Here is a 26,380-nt window from a genome sequence, read left to right on the forward strand (position 1 = left end):
GACTGACCTGCTTTGATCCAAAGCTGGGGTGGTGGTGGGTGGTGGTAGATAGGGTGCCTTTATTATTATTATTATTATTATTATTATTATTATTATTATTATTATTATTATTATTATTATTATTATTATTATTATTATTATTATTATAGGAAATTTCAAAATGTACAAAAGTAGAAAACATTCACTCAACTTTAGCAATTATCAACTCATGGCCAATCTTGTTTCATTTACCCTCTCATACACTCCTTCCCCTACTCCCACTCCCCACATTAATTTGAAAGAAATCAAGCCAGGGTTTTAACTGCCCCAATGTAAATGACATTCTAATTAGTTCTCCTCATGCTCCACACAATAACAGGAGACCACAATTCTCTCAAATGGACAGGTAATTCAAAAATAAATTCATCAGAGGTTTACCCCTTTCAACCATCAAGGCTTCCGAAAACTAACAAGTTTTCTTTTCCATCTTTCTTTTCTAAACTAGTAATCTTCTAAAAAATTTGTGATTAAAAAAATAAAAATAAGTTTAAAAGGTCAGAGGTTAGATGGTAGAATAGATTAGGGGGAGGAGGGTATCAGACGTACATAACTAAGTATAACAATTCCATGTCCTCATTTTCCTAACATAAAGACAACAAATAGTTCTTACTTGATTTCCTTCACAGGCACTTTCTTTTGGAGAAGCTGCTGCACCATTCCTTTTTCTTCTGAGGGGAGCAAAATTAATAAAGCTTCACCATCTTCTTTGTATCTAAACAAAATGAAACAAAACGTCTTCTACATCACTGCAATCTGCATTTGAAATTTTGACAGTCTGATGAATAGGTAACAAGAAAGCAAGTTCACCAAATTCGTAAATATTAGGAATATCATTTTTTAAAACCTCTATGACAATAGAAAACCAGAGTGCTGAACATTTCATTTCACATTTTCATTATCAGTTATAATTCCTAATGATTTTTAGGCTGTGTTACAACAAAAGAGCTAGATCCTAAGGAACAAAATTAAAACGCATTTCTTAAATAGCTCTCTACCAATAGCAGGGACAATTTCTTATTCAAAATAAATTATTTATTACTAAAGGACAGTAATAAAGTTAGCTATTTAATAAACATGGTATTCAACATACTAAAGAAACCAATTTATCTTCCTGGGGATTTACCTACACCCAGAGAATAAAATTATTCAGATACAAGAACGCTAAGAAATAGATTTCTGCTCAGGTAAATATCTTGCCTCCAATCCATGTACTTCTCTATCCACACCTAGTAAAGTTTTTAAAATTTTTTATTTAAGTGAGCCACAAGGTCTCCTGAATTACGTAAGCTTCTTGTGCTACTTGCATACTTTAATATCAGATATACCTGCAAGCAGTAAAATACCCCTGAAACTCAGAGGTACCAATCTCTCCAAAAACATCAACCAGTTTCATTCTCCTACCCCACAATGTCGACACCCCCTTCCAGCATGAAAAAGTTAAAATGTTTATTGCCTAGATATCCCTGAAGGTTGAGAGAATGATCAATGAGCAGGAGAGGGTATAGCTGAAAAATTAAAACAAATTACTATGACTACTGACTCATTATATAGATATTTCATTTTTCTTTCTAGTGTATTAAAACAGCCAGAAGGTGGAGAGAGGAGCGCAGAGCCTCGGGGAGCCCAGCCATGGTGGTGGACGGAGGAATGAAATGTGTCAAGTTCTTGCTCTAGGTTCTTCTGGTGGCTTTTGTGCCTGTGCAGTAGGGCTGATTGCTGTGGGTATGGGAGCCCAGATTGTCCTGAGGCAGATCATTACTCAGGGAAACACTACTGGCCTCCATGGTCATCATTGCCCTAGGTGTCTTCCTCTTCTTCGTGGCCTTTATGGGCTGCTGTGGGGTCTGCAAGAAGAACTACTGTCTTGTGATCACATTTGCCATCTTCCATTCTCTTATCATGCTGGTGGAGGTGGATGCAACCATTGCCGGCTATGTGTTTAGAGACAAGGTGATGTCAAAGTTTAGCAAGGACTTCCAGGAGCACATGCAGGATTATCCAAAAAACAACCAAATTGCTTCATTCCTGGTCCATATGCAGGAAGAGTTTAAGTGTTGTGGGGCGACTAATTATTCAGACTGGAATGCCATCCCTCTCCAACCCATGGGGAGAGTCCCTGACTCCTGCTGCATCAATGTCACTCATAACTGTGGGATTAATTTCAAGCCAGAAAATATCTATACCAAGGCAGCTTATCGGGAACTGGCTGAGGAGCAATGTGTTGGTGGTGGCTGCAGCAGCCTTGGGCATTGCGTTTGTGGAGGTCCTGGGAATTGTCCCTGCCTGCTGCCTTGTGAAGAGTAACAGAAGGGGCTATGAGGTGATGGTCTGGTCTCAGTCCCCTCATTTAGGGGAGTGGAATAGTAAACACCAGGTTTTTCAATTAAACAGATTATTTTTTTCAGACCAAAAAAAAAAAAAAGCCAGAAGGAAACATCTGAAATTGCTGAACTGTAACCCAATAGCCTTGATATTTAATAATGATTGTATAACTATATAGCTTTTATTGTGTGATTGTAAAAACCTTGTGACTGACAATCCTTTCATCCAGAGTATGGGTAGATGAGTAACAAAAACAAAAAATAAAAACAATAATTGTGGGGGGTAAGAGGTGTGGTATGTTTTGGGTTTTATTCATTTCTCTGTTTGGAGTAACAAAAATGTTCTAAAACTGATTGTGATGATGAACGTACAAGTATAGGATGATATTGTGAACCACTGATTGTATACTCCGGATAGATTATATCTCACTAAAATTGTACTGAAAGGTAAAAGAAAAAAACCTTTATCAGGTATTTGGTTTCAAAACATTTTCTCCCATTGTATAGGTTGTATCTTACTTTCAAGATAAAGTCCTTTGAGGAATAAATGTTTCTGATTTTGATGAAGTCACATTTATTTTTAATTCGTTTCCTGTGCTTTGGGTGTAAAGTCTGGGAAATAATTGCCTAACACAAGATCCTGAAGATGCTTCCCTATGTTTTCTTCTAGGAGTTTGAGTTCTGACTCTTATATTGAGCTCTTTGATTGATTTTGAGTTGATTTTTGTATATGCTGTGAGGTAGGGGCTGTTTGGCCTGGACAACAGGCCCCCTTCCCCCCCAGGATGTAACCTACCCCTGGCAAATATTTTAGAAAGCCTCTCTCATCCCAAACCATGCCAACCCAGTGTCTCCTTCACCATCCATCATCTCCTTCAGCCTCTATCAGCTGCCTCTTGAAACAACCTCCCATTGATCAGCCTCCACTCTCTGGCAAATGTATTCCTATGTAAACTTCCCTGACACATTGTCTGCACTCCAGCATTTTACAACCTTGCATGCCTCAAGAAGTGTTTGAATTGTGTTTGAATTTTACCAATGGAAAGCTGCCAACTCCTAGGTTAGTCCCTATTTCTGAAAACTAGCCAATAGAGACCTGCTTATCCCTTGCTCCCCAACTCCGTAACCCTAAGCCTTAAAAAGCCTAGCCCATGCCACCACCACCTCCGGGCAGCCATTTCTCTCTCTCTCCTGAAACAGTGCCCGGGCAGCTATTTTTCTCCCTTACGTAAAGCCTTTGCCTGAATGCCTTTGTTCCCCATCTCATTCCTGGTGAGTTTGCTGAGTTTGCCTTTCCTAAGCCTCCTTTTTCTTACAAATGGAGATTCAGTTTTTCCAGCACTGGATTTGTTGAAAAGGCTGCTTTTTTCCCCATTGAGCAGGTCTTTACCATTTTGTCAGCTGTCCCATAGCTGTCTTAGGCTACTTTGCTCTTAATATTTCATTTTTCTTTCTGTTCCTCTGCCTGATTATTTTCAAGTGTCTAGTCTTCAAGTTCACTGATTCTTTCTTCTGCCAGTCACATTCTGCTCTTGAAACCCCCCTGGGCATTTTTTATTTCAGTTATTGTGGACTTCACTTCCAGTTAATTCTGCTTGATTCCTTTTTAAAATTTCTATCTCTTTACTTAGACTCTCATATTATTCATTATTTTTCTGATATCCTGTAGTTCTTTCTCTGTGCTTTCCTTTAGCTCCTTGAGCACTTTAAGATCATGTTTTAAAAGGTTTTGTTCAGTATACTACATTCTCATCTTCTTCATTGGTGTTCTCTGTGTTTTTATCCTCTTCTTTGAATGGGTCATCATTTTCTGTTTCCTTTGCCCTGTACTCTTGTTACACACTGTACATTTTAATATTTCAAAATGTTAACTGTGTGATTTACTCCCTGGGATGTCTCCTTCTTGGTTTTATAATCAGCTTGTGATAAGACAGAGATTTTCTTGAGCTTCAGTCCTCCAATCAGGAAGGTCTGCCCAAGGAGAATGAATGCACTGCAAAGGATTTTCCCTTTCTTACTAGGCCTCTATTTTGTCCTCAGCTTTAGCTTGTTGGTTGTTCTGGAATGCCCTGTTAACAGGTGTTTGGTTGTGCCCTCTGTTTCCCAGGGTCTAAACTTTCCTCTCCGGGAATCTGAAGTGGGCAGGCCTTTGTTCCAGACTGTCCACCTCTATACAGTTTTTTACATTCCTTTCATTGTCTCACACTGCTTTTTCCTGGAGGGTAAACTCTAGGAGGATGGTCACTATGGGAGAACTTTCCCAATTCAGTCTTTCCTAGCCAAGGAAGACCAGAGAACCCATGAAAGGGGTGCAGACCAGCTCCAAAGTGCCCTGTGGAGATCAAAAAGGCACCAATAGGGCAGGCCGTGGTGGCTCAGCAGGTAAGAGTGCTTACCTGCCATGCCCGAGGACCTGGGTTCGGTTCCCAGTGCCTGCCCATGTGAAAAAAAAAAAAAAAAAAAGGCACCAATAACTTCTCCAATGGCTCTCTGAAGCTGAGCTTTCTTGGCCTGCCCAGCAAATGCAGCCTTTCATCTAACTAAACCTTACCCTCCAACCCTGAGGAATCCCTGCATCTCTAAATCTCCACCACTTCCAGCATTGTCCAGTGAGGGTAGAAACAGTGGTTGCTGCTGACTGTTCAGAGTTGGACTGAAATAATGGCTGCCGCTGTCCAGAGTTGGACTGAAATAATGGCTGCCACCACCTTTGTCTAGGGAGGACTAAAACAATAGCTGTCCGCAGGACCAGGACCCAGCAATTCAAATTCACTAATCAAAAACCTTGATCAGAGACCGGCTGTACACACCCCTGTTCTTAGAGAAGAAGATTTTAATGTCCCTTTACATCTGCTTCATCTACCCAGTGAATGGACCCTGCAGTGGCTGACACAAGATGGGGGATAGGCACCATAAGCAACCACACAGAGAGAGCAATTTACAGTTCTTTACCATAATTTATCAGCTCCTTTCTCCCACTCTTTCTTGGATGCTGTACAGAATTCTTCTGGCCTCTGGAGTTTCAAATAAATTGTTTCAGACAGTTTCTGCCTGTTTAATAGCTGTTCTGGTGGAAAGACCGAGTTCTAGAGCTCCCTAATTCACCATCTTCCCCATTAAGTCTCCCCTCATTGAATTTTAACACAGAAAAAAAAGACTAAATTTTTTCTCATCATTACCATGAAGAAAGATAAATTTAACACACACATACATATATACACATACACACACATACATATATACACATAACACACACATATATACACATACACACACTCATGAAGAAAGAATTTTTTAGTATATGTGCTGTTCTGAAACTGTTATGTACCCCACAAAAGCCATGTTTTTTTAACATTTTTATTGAGAAATAGCCACACACATACAGCCCAACCACATAATACAATAAATAGCTTACAATATCATCACATAATTGTGTATTTTTCACTATGATCATTTTTAGAACATTTGCATCACTCCAGAAAAAAATAAAAATAAATAAATAACTCATACATCCCATACCCCTTACCCTTTCCTCTTACTGACCATTAGTATTTCAATCTACCCAATTTTTACCCTTAATCTCCTCCTATTATTCATTTTTTTATCCTAATTTTTTTTTACTCATCTGTACATATCCTGGATAAAAGGAACATTAGACACAAGGTTTTCACAATTACACAGTCACATCATAAAAGCTATACAGTACAGTTTTCTTCAAGGATCAAAACTACCGGAACATACTTCAATAGTTTCAGGTACTTCGCTCTAGTCACTCCAATATACCATAAACTAAAAAGGGATATATATATATATAATCCATAAGAATAACTCCAAGATAACCTCCCAACTCTATCTGAAATCTCTCAGCCACTGAGACTTTATTTGTCTCATTTCTCTCTTCCCCCTTTTGGTCAAGAAGGCTTTCTCATACCCATGATGCTTGGTCCCAGCTCATTTCTGGGAGTCAGGTCCCACATTGCCAGGGAGATTCACATCCCTGGGAGTCATGTTCCACTTAGGTGGGGGGAAGGGCAGTGAGTTCACCTGCCAAGTTGGCTTAGAGAGAGAGGCCACATCTGCGCAACAAAAGAGGTTCTCTGTGGGTGACTCTCAGGCATAATTATCAGTTGGCTTAGCTTCTCCTTGCAGGAATAAAAAGTTATGTTCTTTTAATACATTCTTGGGGGGGTACAGACCTATTGTGGGCAGAACCTTTTGGTTAGGCTGTTTTCATGGAGATGTGACCCACCCAATTCAAGGTAGATCTTAATCCTCTTTACTGGAGTCCTTTATGAGACAATGAAAAGACAGAAAGAGCCAAGAAAGCACAGAGACATTTAGACAGAGAGAAAAGAAATGCCCAGAGACATTCTAAAAAGAGCCGATACAGAGGCCACAGAGAAAGAGAGAAAAGCCCCAGGGACACTAAGAGTAGACCTGCAGGACATTGAGAGCTGAGAGGTGTTCTAAGAGGAGCAAGCAAGGATCATAGGAGCTCAAAGAGAAAGCCCCTGGAATTAGAAGCTGAAAGCAATGCAACCTAGGAGTGAAGGACCAGCAGATGCCAGCCACATGCTTTCTCATGTGACAGAGGAATCCCAGATGCCATCAGCCTTTCTTTAGAGTGAAGGTATCTTTTCCTATGCTTTAATTTGAACATGTTCATGGCCTTAGAACTACAAATTTATAACCTAATAAATTCCTTTTGAAAAAGTCAACCCAATTCTGGTATACTATATTCTGGCAGCTTTAGCAAATCAAAACAGTATATAAAGAGGTGGGGTGATATCCTGAACAGACAAGATATCTGAGTGACATCAAACTTCTGAGGCCCAAAGGCCTCACGAAGAACAGATTAAGGGATGGAGAGGACAGACATAAGGAGTGAGGTGATACTGTGCCCTTCCACAAACCAACAGAGACCACTACCAAATGCCCTCAAAGCCCAGACTCTTGAGGTGAGATGAATTACCTTCAAAAGTGAAAAGGTTGTTTTGTGTGACTGAAACAGAAACCTTTATGAAGAAGGAAGAACACTGCATTGAAGAATAGCCAGTTGTTTTCAATTTTCTATATTCAAATTCAGTTATGGGGAGATGAAATAAATAGGCCTCCAAGGTTACACAGGGGTAAGAACTATGGCAAAGCCATAAAAGAGAAATCTCTACGGGATCAAAAAGGCATCCACTTAATAATCTCTGATCTTCTGACTGACTCACAATTAGGAATACTAAGTTTAATCACCTACATCTATCTTATCTACTTGTTCATACATTGGAGAGAACACGGAAGAATGAATGAGGATTTAAGTCACAAAGGGGCCATACCTAAACCTTTAGAACCACAGCAAACTGATTATATATAAAAGGCTAGATAAGGTTAAGATACACCACAATAGTGAAATTTAAAGGAAAAAAAAGTCCTCCAAAGAAACTAGAAAAAAGAAAAAAAAAACAACATATCCGAAACCAAGCCTTACAACACAGGCATATATCAAAAAGAGCATTAGGGCAGGCAATGGTGGCACAGTGGCAGAGTTCTGCCTACCATGCCAGAGACTTGGTTTCAATTCCCAGTGCCTGCCCATGCAAAAAAGAAAAAGAGCATTGCTGGCCATTTTACCTATTTTACATTATATAAATCTTTTCACAGAAACAATATAAAGCACAAATTATCTCTCATACATCAGTACCCAAGCATTTCCGGTAAGCAGCTATTTCAAGAATAAAAACACGTCCAAAAGAAAAGCATAAGCACATTTACTTTCTGTTTCAATGCTTATAAGAATAAAGTCTATTTACCCATGAGCTAGCTTTTAGATTTCAAAAGCAATGTCCAAGGCCCAAGGCTAAATATATGTATAAGGAAAAATAAGCATTCTTCATAAGAACTACATTTTAAAAACCCATATGTTTAGACAGATTATTTTAAGAGCTAGTCTAAGCATCACATAGAATGTTCTGTTTCTGACACATAACAAAATTTCATTTGGCCATCAGTATTAATATCTGAACTCTCTCTGGTGGCATCTGTCATCTGTGATGTACTGTTTCAGGTAGGACAGTTATGACATAAATGACAAGGCAAGTATGTATGAAAATTAGAGGGTCACACAGACTGGCTGCTTCTGTTCTTGTTTATCCAGCATAGGAAAAAGAAAATCTTTGCTCCTTGTCCCATTCACTATCTATCAACTAGGAATAAAAGAAAAAATAAACTCAAACTGTTATGAAATCAATATTTGCTGTCTCTGTGTGTACATACACCCTTTTGTTGTTGTTGTTGTTTTAACTTTGTTTTGTTTTTTAAATCAATTTTGCTGTCTAGTGCATTCAAAGGTCACTTTTTTGTTTTTCACAGATTTTCTCTTCAATGTTCTTTTTCATGCATTGCATTTTTGGGAATGGGGAAACAAACTGATGTGAAAAAAGTTGTGGCAAAACATGCTAAGACAGGAAAATTTCACCAGAATTGAGACTGAGGTAAAAAAGGTCAAAAATCATCAATTTTCTGAGTTTAATTTTTTTCAGATTAGGAAAAACCCTGTATCCCATCATCAAAGCTCTGTGCAATAGAAACTTCTAAAGATATAGGCATAGAGGCTCAAGGACGTGTGTCAGTCTATCAGTAGATAGATTATGAATAGATTATGAAATGATATATTTTAAAAATGGCCTGCTAGGCTAAGAGCAAAAAATATAAATACTTACCTGACAACAAGCGAAGTAATAGTTTCCGTACCACACCACCCTATTTGCAGCTTGTTGTTTGACCTTCCATGTTACAGTTCTTCACAATTCCTTTCATCTTTTTTATTTTTTTGCTTGGGCAGGCTCCAGAAAACGAATCCGGGTCTCCAGCACAATGGAGAAGAACTGTGCTACTGAGCCACTGTTGCCTGCCCTCTTTCATCATACTTTAAATATTATTTTTTATTGCATATGGGCTTTGATGTACATAGAAATAACATTAAACATACCATCACTTTTCTTTTCTCTCTTCTTTTTGTTAATACAAAGTTTTTCATTTCTTTTTCATGATGTGGTAAGGTAGGGTTCATGAAAACTACCAAGTAATGGTAGATTTCAATAACTTTCTGTTTTTATTTTATTTATTTTCTTCACTAGGGTAATATCTCGAAAAAAAAGAGAAAACTATAAAAAAGAAAAAGAAACAATAAAAAAGGACAAAAAAAAAGAGACAGGTTAATGTACATGTTTCTGTGTGTATGAAGTCATGCTGTTTTTCGGGAGATCACAGTTTGTTTCATGAATCAAAGTGTGGAAATGGTTACATATTCACTGATATAGAAAATGGTGACAAGAACAGACAAAAAGGAAAAAAATACAACCAAAGAAAGAAATGCAATTTCAAGGATTTTTCAGTGATGAGAATCTACATTTGTATTTCTAGATAATGTTTAAAAAAAAAAAGAAAAAAATGATATTAAATTCTCCTTTTCCTCTGGCTTAATGAATGTCATTTATTCAGTATAAAATCTTTATATGTTCCACATATTAAAAATAAATGTATATTAAATCTTGCTTAAAAAAGGAAAAAAAAAGCCCATACATTTAGACAGATTATTTTAAGAGACATTCCAGGCACTACATAGAATGTTCTGCATCTGAAACACAGTAAAATTTCATTTTGGCCATCAATATTAATACACTATACATTTATACAGCTCTATAGAATTTATGAAGAACTTCATTTTATATCGATTTCTTCATCTTAAAAGCATGCAAAGGGAACAAATAAAAATTTTTAAAGTTCTTGATTACTTTATGCCTCAATATATTATTATTTCAATTTCTAGGTAATGCATTTCTGCTGTCTCTTAAAGATGCAATCAACAGAGAATTCAGCAGCTTGCAAATTGCATGTTGTTACAACTACCTGCTATTTAGTAAAGGTATTTTTCCATGAAATTTTTTTTAATCTTTCAGAATATTGGCAGATAAAATTATGCAACAATTTGTTGCATGTAGACTTAATGGTGCTGCTCCATCAGTTTGCTTCTAATGTGGCCTCCTATTAGAGCCCTAAGACCAATGGAAATTAGAAGGATTTCAAAAACTTTCTATTCCTACCTTAAACCTACCAGCAAATAGAACTATGGTAGGAATGAATGATATGACAAAGAAAGTTTGAAATGTTTTTGTTCTGAATTTGCTATGTATCCTTTTAAGAATGTTGATGTATAAGTGTGAAGATGTTAGAGAAACAATGTGAAAATGTTAATGAAACTATGCTCAGACATTCATTTTAAGTGTCTCTTTGTCACCTATATGTTGTAGAATTTCAGATTAGGGCACTCTTTCTTTAATAAGAATGTTAAAATTACAATAACCTTTTCAAAAGATGATGCAGTTCTGTATTTATTGTGCTGTGCCTGGTCGTAAGTGGTGTCAGTAAAACAAGTTTCATATGTATTTTTCCAGTGTTAAATCTCACACATTGTGCCCATTTTTGGAAGTTTCCTTCCATCCTGAATAATAAACAGGAGAGGTCCGTTATATTGCCACTTTATCCTTGAAATTTCACTCTTTATGTTAAAAGTTGTCTACAGTTGTTAAAGTCTATGAAAGAATAAAAAAATGGATTTAAAAAAAAGTTCCTGAAAGGCCAAGTAGTTGGCCTAAAATCGGACAATTACCTTAAACTTCTCATTCACTGCTTTCTCAACTATACTGGCAACCGCTCTACAAACAAGGATCCTCATTAGATTAATTATAATTGTCTAACTGATGATAGGAAGTATGTTACTACATTCTGCACTCACTGGTATTTCCAGCTAAAATAGGAGATTCGGGCCACTGCACTAGATTCACACAGTAATTCTTCCATTGAAATATCCTTGAAACAAACTACAGTCAAAGGGAAGAAAAAAGGCTTGCCATTCTGGCAATAATCTACCTTCCATCAATGAACAATCATTCTTTAACTCCTCCAGTGCAGATTCCACACATAAACTCCATTCTAGTTGAATCCTTTTATTATCCCTTAAACCTTGTTCCTCCAACTACTGCCTTAGCATGATCTGACTGTGTTAACGGTTGCCTAGTCACCCTCAATTCTCCCAGCCTCTTTTTCCAGGTTACAAATTGGATTATAAGAGAATGTATTTGGAATAAGTCCAATTTTTTTTTTTAATTTAAAAAGATACACACAGGCGGGCCACGGTGGCTTGGTTCAATTCCCAGTGCCTGCCCATGCAAAAAAATAATAATAATAGAAAAAAATAAAAATAAAAAGATACAAACAGGAAAAAGAAAGTTTTCTGGGTGGTGGGTTTTGGGTCAATTTAATTACTTTTTCATTATTGTCTAAGCTCTGTATAGTTAATAAGTATAACTTTTGTAATAAAACAAAATTTTTTAAATGCATAAAAAGCAAACTCTGTATATGCTCTTTTTTTTTAAACATGTGCAGGCACCGGGAACTGAACCTGGGTCTCCGACATGGCAGGTGAGAACTCTGCCTGGTGAGCCATAATGGCCCGCTCTGTATACGCTTTTGAAACTTACATCTTTTGTATCATTTTTACTTCATTAAACACACATTCTAAATTACCACTATCAATGTATTTTCTTATTTTGAATATTAAATTTGAGGACATATACGAATTCCCTCTAGCATTTGTACCTAATAGTTGTTCAATAAATACTTGGTGATTGAATAGACGAAAATGAACCATAGAAGATGCAGATAAAACATTGGATTTTTAGTCAGAAGACCTGGTTCCTCGGTGGCTCAGTGGCAGAATCTCGTCTGACATGCCAGAGACCCCATTTCAATTCACAGAGCCTGCCCATGCCCAAAAAAAAGGCCTGGTTTCAAGTCCCAGTTGTGATATTAATTAGCTGTATAACCTTAGAAAGTCACCTTATCTCCATATATTAGAATTTTTTGTTTATAAATTAGAAAATTTGAATTAGATCATCTATGTCTCTTCTGGACCTAAAATTCTACAACTGTGATTCATTTAATATACTAGCCATTGTTCACAATACAAGCATATCAAGTGGTATGGAAATGGAGACAACTGCTAATCATACTCTGCTATTCCACAGCCCTTCTCTTGTTTCTTCTGTTCTCCCTTATACCTAAGCCTCATCTGTGACAACCATTCTCACAAATTTCATATCATGGGAGAGTACAGTGAAGTCAGCTACTGAGATGCAGAAAGACAGCCATTAGAAATCAGAGTTCAACTACTCTGTTCCTCCTATACAGTGTGGGTACAGAGAAGAGCTTATTCCAAGAAAAAGGGTATCCCTGATTTACAGAATGCCTAAGGATTCTATAATGGATTTTAAAAAGGAAAAAAGCCAGATTTGGAAATATTCAGGGAAAAAAGAATGTTATCAGCAATGTAAGACCTCAGAAATATGAAGTTATACCATGACAGGCTCAAAAGTGTGACAAATCAAGTTCACTGCAAAACAACTGGAAAGAAACCAAACAGACTAACGCATAGAAAGCTTCAAACTAACTGATTAAGAAAACAGATTTATGGAGTTCATAGGGTAAAAGTAGAAATCATTAAAATGTATTAACTGCTCCCCTACATAAACACAAAAAAATTTAGGGGGGAAAAATCCATAAATGGTAGTAGAACTAAGAACAAAAAAAAGGCTATCTAAAAATATCTAAAAAGAGATTTTACTTTTAGGAACTAAGAACTAGATATGATTAACCCTTTTTTTTCAGAAGAAGAAGCCCAGGTTTCAAGAGGGTAAGAAGTAGTCCAAAGATAAAGACCTTATAAGGTGACAGAGATATATCTAAACCTGCAGCTGCACAGGTAGCTCAGTGGTTAGAATGTCTACCTTCCATGAGGGAGACCTGGGTTCAGTTCCCGGACCATGCACCCGAAAAAAAAAAACCAAACCTGAATTTTGAGGCTAGTGTTTGATCAACTATGGTCCAAATAAACAAAAAAAGGAACATGCATGTATGTTTAATTTATCTTCATGAGAACAAATGGCAGCAAATTTAAATAAAGACATATACCTCCCTTTCCCAAGCATTTACCTTACATATATTAGGGATGCCCTGAATGAGATCAACAATCACTAAATAAGAACAGCTGGATTCCAGCAAACTAGCAAGAAGACTGAATTCTAGAGTTAGAAAGACCTGGAATAAATCCCAGCCCAGGTACTTACTAAACGGAGTGATAGTGGACCATTTTACCTTAGTTTCTAAAAAAGAGTTTCCTAAGAAAACCTCCTTCAATGAACTGCTTTAAGGGGAAATGAATTCATTCATTTATTCATTCAATTGTTAGGAAGTAAAAAGCCACAACCCATCTTCCTTTGGGGGTGGGGGGAAGCTGGCAAAAAAAAAAAAAAAAGGAAATAATAAAGTCAAATCTCTTTGTAATCATACTAATGACAGACTTCCTGGGAAACAAATGTGGTATTTACTATCATGAGAGTACTTAACTATGATTGCATTTAACAGGATGCACCAGATTTGTTTATAATCTTTGGATTCAAGGGGTATGCCTCTGGTACAATCTGGAGAGCTATTCTGCATTAGAAGTCCCAGACTTCTCCCTGCTTCACATATATGTTTTAATTACTCTTATCCTTGAAATTATTAGTAAAGTTTGATACAGGATGTGATAGGGGACTTCTAAAATGGCTTCCCTATAATTTCGGCCTAACGTAGTTTCCACCACACTGAATAGGGCTGACTTGTATAACAACTAGGACACTACAGATAAGACAGAGTGTGACTTTCAAGTCTGGGTCATAAAAGACACTACTGCTTCCATCTTGTTCTCCCTGACTCTTTTATTTGCTCTATCTGATGGAACCAGCAGCCCTGCTGTCAGCTGTGTTATGGAGAGGACCACCTGGAGAGGAACTGAGAAAGGCCTCCAGCCAATAGGAAGTGAAGAAATGAATCCTGCCAACAACCACTTGAGTAAGCCTGGAAACTGATCCACCTCCAAACAAGCTTCAAAATGACTGCTGTACCAGTGACTCGTTGTCTGCAGTCCTGTGATAGACTGAGAGCCAGAGACCCAGCTAAGAAATGCCCAGACTCCTAACTCAGAAAACCTGTGAGATAATATTTGTTTACTGCTTTAAGCCATTAAGTTCTGGGTAATTTGTGACATAGCAGTAGATAATTAATATATTGGGTATGTTCTCTGGCTCATGAGTCTGATTTGAGAATCCAATTTTTTGTCTTATCTCAAATGGGTACTATTTGCCACTCCCTATTCTAAGCACTTAAAATCAATGAAATAAACAAAGATCTCTGCTTTTATGGAGCTTACATTCTAGTGTGGAGAAAGAGAAGCAATAAAAATAATAAGAAAATACTCTAGTATTAGTAAGTGCTATGGAGAAAGAAAATGTAGAGCAGGGTAATGAAGAGTGGTTGACAGGGTAAATAAAAGAGCCACGCTGATACTTGACTTAAAAAAAAAATGATGAGGAGGAAGAATAGCAACGAGCCCAGTAAGTCATTGGCTTTACTATGAATAAAATGGGAAGCCATCAGAGGGGTAACATGATCGGACTTATTGTATCTGCTTGGTGAGAACTGACAGTAAGGGAGCAAGGGATTAAGTGCCCACAAATAACAGATTCCTAAGAAATACCAGCCCCTTTCTCTACCTCTATAGGTACGTTAGCTATAATCTACTCCAGCTCCTCACTGCTTCAGTATGCAAGGTTATCTTGTTATCTATTCCATAAAGTACCAGTATGTTCCAAAACCATGAACTTCTCACAAGTTATCACATTATAAATATTAAACTAGTTTCTATCTTAATATTTGCTGTTGAAATCTAAACTGCTTTCAAGAAGCACACAACGCAAAAGTTTGGCTTCTGCTGTCCCCTAGTGGACCTGCCTAAATTACATCAAAAATATTCCAATTTTTGGAACATTGCTGAAATTATTTTACCTCCTACTATTATGGGGGGGAAATGTCATGTATAAACTACCATCGTCCACCTCACTCCTCAGATAAAAGCATACAAACATTAATGTCTGCCTACTTTCTATTCCCAAATCTTCTGTTTTCATGTCAACATTTTTATAAAAACTGCAAGAGCTTGGTTTTGTGAGTACCAAAAACTGCAAGTCCTAAAGAGAATTGCTTTTAAGTGGTAAAGTGCATCACAAGATACAGCCTTATAAAACTACGTTCATTCCCCTGCCTTACTTAAAGGAAGTTTCTCAACCTCATTCCAATGGCCCCAAGGAGCCAAAATTAGCCAAGTTTTTTTCCCCATGTCTCTTAAGGAGATCATTTTGTTAAAGGCAGTATGGATGCAAACAAAAAGATGGAAATTTTTCTCAACCGCTATGGATCAAAAGACTTTAACAGGTGAATAAATTAAAACAATAAATAATTTAAGGCAACAAATACCTGAATCAACCTTTATTTTCATTTAACTGAGACACAGAAAGAAAAAAGAATTCCATGAACCTTAGCTATCTTGCCACAAAGCACTGAATTCATTTTTATACATTCAAGTATTATAGTTCAATTCTAAAAGCAAACACTTTCTGGCAACCAGGTTTTAATTACAGCATAATACACAGGATTTTAATTAGTTTCAAAATTTAATTAAGCCTTTATTCAATTCAATTCTCTAGTCTCACAGCCCACAAAACTTTCTAATATATATCTAAGACCATTAATGGCAGCTTTTAAACTGCAATTTGGTTATTTTTTATTAAACTCCCAGAAAAAAAAAAATCACTAGATATGTTAAACCTTTCTACTAACTATACATCAAAAATAGTCAACTCAAAATATTTTTAATTGGTTATGAAGGGTCAAACAACTTTGTACTTTAAAAATTAATGACAATAGAGGGCAGGCCACAGTGGCTCAGCAGGCAGAGTTCTCGCCTGCCATGCCAGAGACCCTGGTTCATTTCCCAGTACCTGCCCATGTAAAAAAAAAAAAAAAAAAAAAATTAATGACACTAGAAATTACATTAAAATGATTTTTCAAATTATTCTTTCTTCAGACACAATGTCATGTTATTCTAACTTCTTCCTCTCCAGAGTCATTAAGACCCAATTTAATGCTTACCACAATATGCTCAACCGTACAAGACTTTCAGCAACACTCCAGGAACCAAAACTCCTGCAATATTTTCCCTTCTCTCATCTTATCCCTGTGTAGGAAGGTATGTAGAAATCTTCATACAGGAAGAGTAATAAAAAATATTGCTAAATGTATTATATAAAGGGACTTTGCCCTCCCCATGTCCATATCACTGACATCTAAAAAGTTTGTAAGTCCCTGGTAAAATATGCAAATGAGACATCTATCCAACCTTACCTATTCAGAGGTTCACAGGCCACAAAATGCAAATGTATACATGGGTATGTGTACAAACTCATATAGAGTATACACTTACTAAGGAGACCATAACAGTAGAGAAATAGTAGGATAGATCTCTATGAAAAACAATTCAAATATGTACCCACACTTTAAAAACCACAGATGCATCATGCACATACTTATATACTGGAAACCAGGAACTTTTCTACCCATGTCCCACTTTACTTAGATCTAGAAGAAAGCAAAACGCTACCATTACAAAGGCAAGTTTCTCTAAATACACAATGACATCACAACCCAGTTGTAACTCTATTCCTTATTCAAAATATTAAATGACAATATAATTGCAATAAACTTTTACTTTTGAGCCCAACAATTCATAAATCCTATTTTTAAATACTTTTATCTTTCACTATTTTATTATTCCTTCCCTTCCTTCATGATGGTCAAAAGAAATACATGTAATTTAAATGAGTACATTTTGATTATAGCCCATGTTTGAAAGAGGTCCACAAAGTAAATCTGAAATCAATTTTAAAAATGTTTAAACACTGAAACACATCTTATGAAAATTAGCAAATGAACAGAAAGGAAGAATTCACTTTCAGTTAATATGTAGGACATGAAAAACCACTCAGCTGAAAATAACAACAAAAAACAGATAAACAGTAACAAAAAATTCTACTTTTCTTTAAAGCCACTGAAAAACTTTGGATTCAAAGAAATCTAAGGGAACTAAACTCCAAAGGAACTACCTAGACAGAGGATGCTTACATATCTGGGGCCACTTACAGAAGTTGGGTGCAGGGCAGGTACAAAGAGCAAGCCCAGAAAGTATAATCTTCACTTGGATGAGGAAATAACCAACCAGCCTTTAGAACAGGTGAATAGATCTGTAGGATTTAATTCTAGTGATCCCCAAGGCAAAGTTATTTCCATAAAGTAACTCTCTTACAAGGAAATTTTGTTGAGTAAGCAGAGGTTAGGGCCAGGGCTAGAAAGAAATCTCCTGATTTCATAGTTTCTTAATCTCGTAGCCTCAAGATTTCAAGGTCTAGCAGTCTTAGAATGTTTAGTCCCAACCCATGTTGGACAGAGAGGCTCGACCTCAACTTCAAAGACTCTGAAGCCAGAGTCAACTGACTCTGACCAAAACCTTTAAGCAAATCCTAATTCAGCTTCAGTAAGAGCAAGGAGCTAACACTATGGGTATAGAGTTGTCAGCTGCACTGAAAAACAAAAGATCTCCTTAGACTCCTAGTTTTGTATTTTAAGAAGTTGCTAGACAGTGTTTTGAACTTGGGACAATTTCGTCCCAGGGGCCATGTGACAATAAATGGAAACATTTTTGTCTGTCTTAACTGGGAGGTGCTACTGGCATCTAAGAGTGAGTAGAAGCCAGAGATGCTGTTTAGTATCCTTTAATGCACAAGACAGCATCAATAACAAATAATTTTCTAGACCTAAATAACACCAAAGTTGAAAAACCATGTGCTAAAGAAATTAAAACCACAATCCCACCCAAATCACCTCCTAACTGGATCAAACTGATAAGCACATCAAACAGAAATTAGCATTTTCTCTTTGAAAAAGAAGTAAGAAAAGGAAGGAAGAAGGAGAAAGAAATACATTATCATTTCAGTTTCAGCTGTTCTTTTAGATTCAATGACAGGTAGGCAAGTAATAAATCATGTGAGAAGAAAGAAAACGCAATTCATAGTCAAGAGAAAACAGTCAATAAAACAGAACAACAAACAAGCCAGGTATCGGAATTATCAGAAAAGGACCTTAAAATAACTCGGATAAACATGTTTTTTAAGATATCAACAAAAGAAGATGGATACAATGAGTGAAAATGGAAAATTTCCCAGAAGAATCTGGAGAACCAAAAGTAAATCCTGAAACCGAGAATACAAAACCTGAAATGGAAAATTCACTGGATGGGATTGGGCGCAAGAGATTGGAGATACAAGAGAAGAAAGTAGCAGTGACCCTGAGGATGGATCAATATAAACCATCCAAATTTCACTGAAAGAAAAAAGACCAAAAAAAAAAAAAATTGGCAGATTCTCATGACCCATAGGAGCATATCAAGCAATAGAATACAAATGTAACTGGTGTTTCTGAAAGAGAAAAGAGGAAAGGTGGGGCATAAAATACGTCTGAAAAAACACCAGTTGAAATTTTTCCAAATTTAATCAAACCCAATAACCTACAGCTCTAAGAAGCACCAGAAATCCAAAGTAGGAAAATGAATGGGGAATAAATTATCTTCAAGGAACTCTAATTTAAGGCTTTTTAAAATGTCTTTAAAACCACATTATACAAAAAAAAAAAACATATTACAAAGTTTTAAATGTGAATATAAATGAAACAAATGATCCTCACACATTTAACCTAACAGTCCCCAAAAGTTTTGTGAGATCATCAAAACGTCAGTAAAGAAATCGTAAAGTTGTTTCTTAAAATTACTATTACACTGAACAAAAAGCCATATGCCCTATATAGTGCTGTATTTCAAATCACAACGAGTTATGTTTATGTTTTACCTTACTTGTGCTATATGCAGAGCAACAACTTGCTGGCAAGTTCCTTAACAATCATCTCTAGAACAATGGTCCTCATTTTAAAGATAAGGGCACTCAGGCCAAGATCGGAAATCCTGCAGTACACAAAGCTCACTAGAGTATAGGTTGGGGGTCCCCAAGACCACCCCCACTTTTGAAGGACTCAGTATATAGTTGTACCAAGGGCTAAGGTTTATTACAGTGATACTGTATAGAAAGACTACAAAGGTGAATCATAAAGAAGAAAACACATACAGAACCCGCATATAGGTTGTCCCTTCCAGGAGGGATCAAAAAACAGCATACTCTTTCCCTACCAACAAAATGCAGCCAAATGTATGCGATGTTTCCGCCCAAGGTTTTCAATGAAGATTGCAAACAGGCTCCCTCCTCCTAGCATGTACCAAAATCCAGACTCCCATAAGGAACACAAGTTTTCAGCATAAACTATATAGTTTGCACAAACGATGCAAACTGTCTTCCTGTCTTCACAATGAGCCCCACTTATCATTTAGGACAAGTGTCAGGAATTGTTTACCAGCCAAGTTCCCAGATTTCAGCCTTAGGCAGGGCTTTATGGGATAGCAGTCCCACATCTGCTATGTTAATTTCTTCCATACAGAGTAAAACAGAGGTTTCTTAGTACAAGGTTGCTATAACTAAGCCATACCATCAAGCACTTAGCACTATGTATAGCATACAGGAAGTATAAAGAAAGACGCTATATACGAATTGTACCAAGTTTATCATACTGATGCAAGGTATTAATAATAAGGTGGTATGTGGGAACTCTGTATTTTATGCATTTTTCTGTGAACCTGCAACTTGCCTAATAAATAAATAATAAAAATAAAACATAAAAAATATATGCTGAACAAATGCCATCATTCTTTAAACAACAAAATGTATTCATTTTTTTTAGCATGTGCCTATTTTCCAGCAATTTCCACATACCTACCAGAAACCAATTTTGTCTTACCTTTGCAATAAATCTCCATCCATTAATATCTCTGCTTTTTGTCTCCCCTCTGCTCCCATAGGGAAAAAAATGCCCTTCCGTTTAAAAATTGGCTGCACTCTCAATGATGGGGAAAATCATCTATAATCAGCAGCAGAATGCTTACTGTGTTAGTTAGATTCAGTTGTCAACTTGGCCAGGTGAGCATACCTAGTCTTGTTGCTGCGGACATAAGCCAACGGTACGTGAACCTCATCTGTTGCCAATTACATCTGCAGTCAGCTAGGAGGCGTGTCTGCTGCAATGAGTGATGTTTGACTTAACTGGCTGGTGCTTAAATGAGAGATTGCAACGTAGCATTGCTAAGCAGCTCGGCATTCCTCATCTCAGCACTTGCAGCTCAGCCCAGGCCTTTGGAGAAGTCACCCCGGGGAAAGTTGTTGGAACCCAGGGGCCTGGAGAGAAGACCAGCAGAGACCATCCTGTGCCTTCCACGTAAGAAAGAACCTCAGTGGAAAGTTAGCTGCCTTTCCTCTGAAGAACCAACAGAATAAATCCCCTTTTATTAAAAGCCAATCCATCTCTGGTGTGTTGCATTCCGGCAGCTAGCAAACTAGAGAAAATCATCTATAATCAGCAGCAGAATGCTTACATATTCTATTTCTATTCTAACTAATATTCAAGCTAAAATAAACTCAACAAATTCAGCTTAGGAAAAGGTACACAGTTAACACAAATCCTATCAGCTATACTGAAGCTCTACTTCAAATACCAGTTATTTGGAACAGCTAATAATCAGGAAAGTAGCTAAGTTGATACTTAATTTTTTTTCCCAATATTCGATCTTACCCCTTCACTTCTATTTACCATCTTTTTTATTTTAGTTCTCCTTTCTGGAAGATTTCATTGACTTTATCTTCCAAACTTTCTATAGATGTTTTAATATTTTGTATAAAATATAAACATATACTTAAACATAATATTTTGAATGTTCCTTAAAAATCATTGCTCCTTTTTGATGAATACAATATCTTATTTAGCTGAAAAAAATGCTGGATTTTTTATACTGATTTTTATCTCTGTTTCTCCTTTTTTCCTTTTTGTCTGTTTTTTTCTTTCATGTTAGAGGCTTCCATTAATTCTTGGGGATCTTTGGGCATCTGCTCATTTTTAAGAGGGCTAAAAAATGGCTAAAGGCAAGAATGGGGTTTTTCAACTGGGCAACTTCATTATAGGCTAAGTGTGTTTAGATCTTTTCTCTTGCATTGCTCAGTGTCTCTGGAGAGACGTCTTTTACTCTCCTGCCTGGGCTGGAGTAGGGGATGGTTATATGTCTGATTGTTATTCTTTGAAGCTAACGGATGTATATACTACTCAGTATACCACCCACGGTATATATACCACCTTCCTTAATACACTACAGAGTAAGACTTCAATTTTCTGGAGACATAGAAGAGAATAGGTTGCCCAGATGTGTTGCTCACGGTGAAGAGATGGAGCAAGGCTCTACTGCTTCTTATACAGTCTCTCAGACCAATCATCTTTCTTTCAGTCCCAATCTCAAAGACATCTCATGCTTCTAGTTCCTGAGATTTTGGGGGGGATTCAGGGATGACAATGTGCTTGCCTTCTGAGCTTCTCTAGTGGTGAATTGGGGTTCAGCTTTGACAAGCCTGCCAATTAAGGTAATTATCACTTGTACATCTGTTTCCCAATTTCCAAAACTTTTTATTGCTGCTGTCTTCTCTTCTTGGAGGGTCATGTCTTTTACTCTCCCCTAATGCAATTAAAGTCATTTTGTGTTAAATATGGCATGACTTAACAGAAGTTTGAATATGGTTATGCAACTAAACATACCTAGCACAGGTGTATTTATTTTCTATTGTTGCTGTAACAAATTGTCAAAAACCTGGTGACCTAAAACAGAGTCAATTTATTCTCTTATAGTTCAGGAGGTCAAAGTTCAAAATGAATTCCACAGGGCTAAACTCAAGATGTAGGCAGGGCTGGTTTCTTTTCGAGGCTCTAGGGGCAAATGTATTCCATGCTGCTTCTAATTTTAGAGGTTTCTGGCATCCCGTGGCTTATGGCCAAATCATTACAATCTCTATTTGTATCCCTACATCTTCTACTACCAACTTTGATCCTTCTACTTCCTGATACTTAATTTTATCAGCAAGCCCTTTCTGTTAGAAATATTTATATACGAAGCCAAGAATTAGGAATTAAGAATGGGAATCTGGCTCTCAAGATCCTGCCATCCCTGGAAATCCTTAAACAAAAGTTGGTGGTTTAAAATCAGAAGCAACTGTTGGTCCCATTAGACTTGCTGTCCTTTGGGGTATCCTTCATCTTAGGCATCAGTGTCTCATTGAACTCTGTATTATTATAAATACCCAAACATCCAGATGTGATGAGACAGAAAATAGGAAGATAATGCCCCAAGAAATAGTATATCTGTAGCTAATCATAATTAATTATAATATGATCGTACTAAAATTTAGATTATCTCTGATTTTTAAAAATTATAAAAATCAGTAAGATGAACAAGTTATATTCTTTTCCAGACAGTATCTCATCAGCTCTTCAGTAAATAAAGGATCTTTTATAGGGGTGGGGGAAGAGGTGGGGTGTTGAACACAAAAAGAAGAGAAAATATAAAGCAGTGACTTTAATTCCTGCAATAGAAAAAAGGAAAAGAGAGAAATCCATGCCCCTTATTAGAATCTATATAGCACAGAGGTTAAAAGCACAAGATTCAGACTAAAGGAGTCAGGTTGCCTAGGTGTAATTCCTAGCTCTGTAGATTATGTAACAAATTGTTTAACTGCTGTGCCAATCTCAAACTATTATAGCCTCTTGTGGGGACAGCCATTTCTTTTAATCCTGATTCAATATTGTAGGGTGGAAACTTCTGATTAAATTATACCCACAGGGGTTTGGCGCACCCAATTGTGAATATGACCTTTTGATTAGATGGAGATGTGACCATCCACTTCAGGTGGCCCTTGATCAGGTTATTGGAGTCCTTTAAAAGAGAAAATATTTTGGAGAGATTTCAGAGCTGATACAGATGCAGAAGTTTGGAGAACAGTTACTACAGTGCCGAGAGAGAGCCGATGTAGACAAGAGAGAGCCAATGTAGAGGTTTGGAGATCGAGACAGAAATAACCCAGATGCTAAGCAAGGACTCATAAAAATAGCCAGAACCTGAAGAGAAGAAATCTCTGGCCCCAGCACACGTTAAGTTAAAAGATGAAACCCAGAGTTTTGTTCCGGAGCAGTTAAGTGAATGCTCACAGACACTTAGAGAGGAAACCACTGGTATAAGAAGCTGGAATCAACAAAACTGGGAAAAAGGCCAGCAGATGCCAGCCATGTGCTTTCCCAGATCAACTTTCCTTGAGCCAAGGAATCTTTCTCTGGATGTCTTAGTTAGGACATATTTATGGCCTTGGAACTGTAACCTTGTAACTATTAAACTCCCTTTTTAGAAGCCATTCCACTTCAGGTATATCACTTTCCAGCAGCATACGGATAACATTCCTATATGATACTGAGAGATCATTAGGATTCAATGAAACGATCCTAAAATGGGCAGCTACACTGAAAAGTTTAGTAAAGCAAAAAAATTTAAACAAAAAACTGAAATAAAGCTCTTAGGATTTACATGGACTTCTCTCAACATTCATCATCAAGTGTCAGCCATAATAAATTCCCATAGCTGTCATTTAAGGGCTATCAAGCTACACCACAAAATGCCAAACTAGTACTCACTCACCTGAATTCCTCCATTCTTTGTTTCTGTGCAGATGGAGGAAGCATGCTTTGTTATGTAGATAGCACCAAAAGCAAAAAAAATGGGACAGCATACCTACCTGGCAGTTCTACCTGCTCTGTGAATATATGTGTTGGCATCCTCTGGGCAATCAAATTGAAGAACCCAATTCACAGCTGGGAAATCTGTATGGAAGGAACGTCAAATTTCAAGATGTCAGTTTCAAGATGTGCCCTGCTGAACTTTTTAAATTTACAATATTACTTCCCAAGACGTTCAGTCAGATATCATCTGTGAACACTATTAAAACTAAAAGTAATTGCGTGTACCAAAAGATAATAAACATTTCTCTCCTCCAACAAAGTAAACTAAAATTAATGACAGCATTCAAATGTGAAGACTTTTTCATGTCTGATGCAGACAAGACAGATTTCTTAGTGCCAGAAATATAATGAAATACACTGATATTTAATTACTAAAATAACTACTTTCTTTTCATTGGCTCCGAGTGAACTACAAAACTGGCTTCTAAATTTAAATTTAAATAGAAGTTTACTTTTTCTGCTTCTTCCACCACCATTCAAATTAATGGTGTCTTTCAAGCTCTCTCTCCCTGTCTCCTAGCAATAATTAGTCTATACACATTTCTGGCTACTACAGTTTCCAGACAATCCTGCCTTCATCCGCTTAAAAGAACTACCTGCAATCATTTATAGACTTATTATGTTGCAAGAATTTCCAATCAATTTCTATTAGGAAAAAAAAAAGGATGGTCATCAAAATTATCACTGTGTCATACAATCTATCCAAAAGGGTGAATATTATATGGAGGGCAGGGAGAGTCCAAGAAAAACAGAATAGAAATATTTAGAATAATAGTGCCTTACCACCACCACCACCTGCCCCCTGCCCCCCATTATCTCAAGGATTTAGGTAACTCAGAAGGTCAGAAGACAGGGGCATGTTTCAGGTCTGTAAATAGGAAGAAAGGCTGAAAGATTTAGACCCTCAGGTTCCCTCCCATATGCTGTGCCTTTGAATCTCCTAATGGGGACCAAAATCTTATTCTGGAGAAAGACTTCAGACTCCAGGACACTGGACAGAGCCCAGGTGAAAACAGGAATACTGACTGAGAGGTCTCTGAGCTGACTTCCATTCTAGGTTCCCGGAAAGCTAGCAGGAAATTTAATCCTTCTGCTCAGAGAAATGAGGTGCTCATCTCTGGAGAAACTGAACATTTAAAGTGAAACAACACTTTGACATCTGGGGTCCCCTACAGAATGACCAATTCTATCCAAATTCCCTTACAATAAAGTCAAGTCAACAAGTCTCATCCATGTAAAATTAATTTAAATAAGGCTTTTGCATCTCATTCATAAATACCAAAAGACATCCAATTGCAGACACTCCATCAAATAAAAACAAAAGGCTGTAAAAAAAGAACAAGGAGCTCTGAAAATTAAAAATAAAAACTTTTATAAGGAAGCTGAAACATCAAGTAAAAATATACCCAGAAAGGATAAGAAAAAGACAAAGAGATGGACAATAGGAGAGAAGAAATAGGAAAACTGGAGGATTAATCAAAGGTCAAGTATTTCTCGCAAAAAGAGAAAAGAAAAATAAAAGGGAGAAAATTAATGGAAGAGAGATAGAAAAACAAAGAATTTTATGATGAAATTTTATAACAAAGCAATTATTAACACAAGGAAAAAACATTTTTTATGTAAGAGAAAGGAAACAATCTTAGTATACTACTTCTTTTAGCAGCACATAATAATTAGCCAAAATAATGTAAATACCAAAAGGATAGGAGCTAGCAAAAGAAAGTAAATCCTCAACTATCACAAAACGAAGTCATTACATAATTTCTAAACGTGCTAAAGGCAGTATAAAAATATTATTTAGAAATATAAAGTTAAATACAGAATGAAGAAATAAGAGTTTTAAGTAGTTGCTTCTGGGTAACAAGGAATAGAAGAGCAGAGCTTACTATGTTTCATTTTAACTCTGAATTTTTTAAACAAGTGCATGTATACTGTACTAAAAACCTACTTTAAATATTTTAAAATAAAGTTTAGCTCTTAATAGCAGTCACATTTACTTCTGAGTTTTAAGAGTTATTTTTAAATTCTGAGATGTTGTACTCTTTGTGCATAACCTGGTAGTTCCCTGGAACTGTGGGTATCTGTGTGACACCTGAGACTCAAGTTAGAGTTCAGCAGCTCTGAAAGTCAGTATTACTCCATACAATAACTAGCAAAAGAAGCTGAAAGAGACATCAGACTTTACTCTGAGATATGAATGAAGCTGATCTGGTTAGCGCTAAGGTAAATCAGATTACAGGATAAAGGATGATACTCTCTGTATTTTAAAACTCCAATTTTCT

At 36.8% G+C, this 26,380-nt stretch overlaps 1 protein-coding gene and 1 pseudogene across 1 annotated transcript in view; one reads left to right on the forward strand and one right to left on the reverse strand.

Moving 5' to 3' along the window:
• Nucleotides 1–26,380, reverse strand: part of DDX10 (DEAD-box helicase 10) — a 368,946-nt gene that overhangs the window by 291,333 nt on the left and 51,233 nt on the right. The window contains exons 9-10 of the mRNA XM_077113037.1: nt 24,095–24,179; nt 650–751 (exon numbers count right to left, since the gene is read on the reverse strand). Coding sequence (XP_076969152.1) covers nt 650–751; nt 24,095–24,179 — 187 coding nt within the window. The remainder of the gene's footprint in view (nt 1–649; nt 752–24,094; nt 24,180–26,380) is intronic.
• LOC143643843 (CD63 antigen pseudogene) lies at nt 1,640–10,401 on the forward strand (annotated as a pseudogene).

The sequence above is a fragment of the Tamandua tetradactyla genome, chromosome 8 (assembly GCF_023851605.1).
Source record: "Tamandua tetradactyla isolate mTamTet1 chromosome 8, mTamTet1.pri, whole genome shotgun sequence".
NCBI lineage: Eukaryota > Metazoa > Chordata > Mammalia > Pilosa > Myrmecophagidae > Tamandua > Tamandua tetradactyla.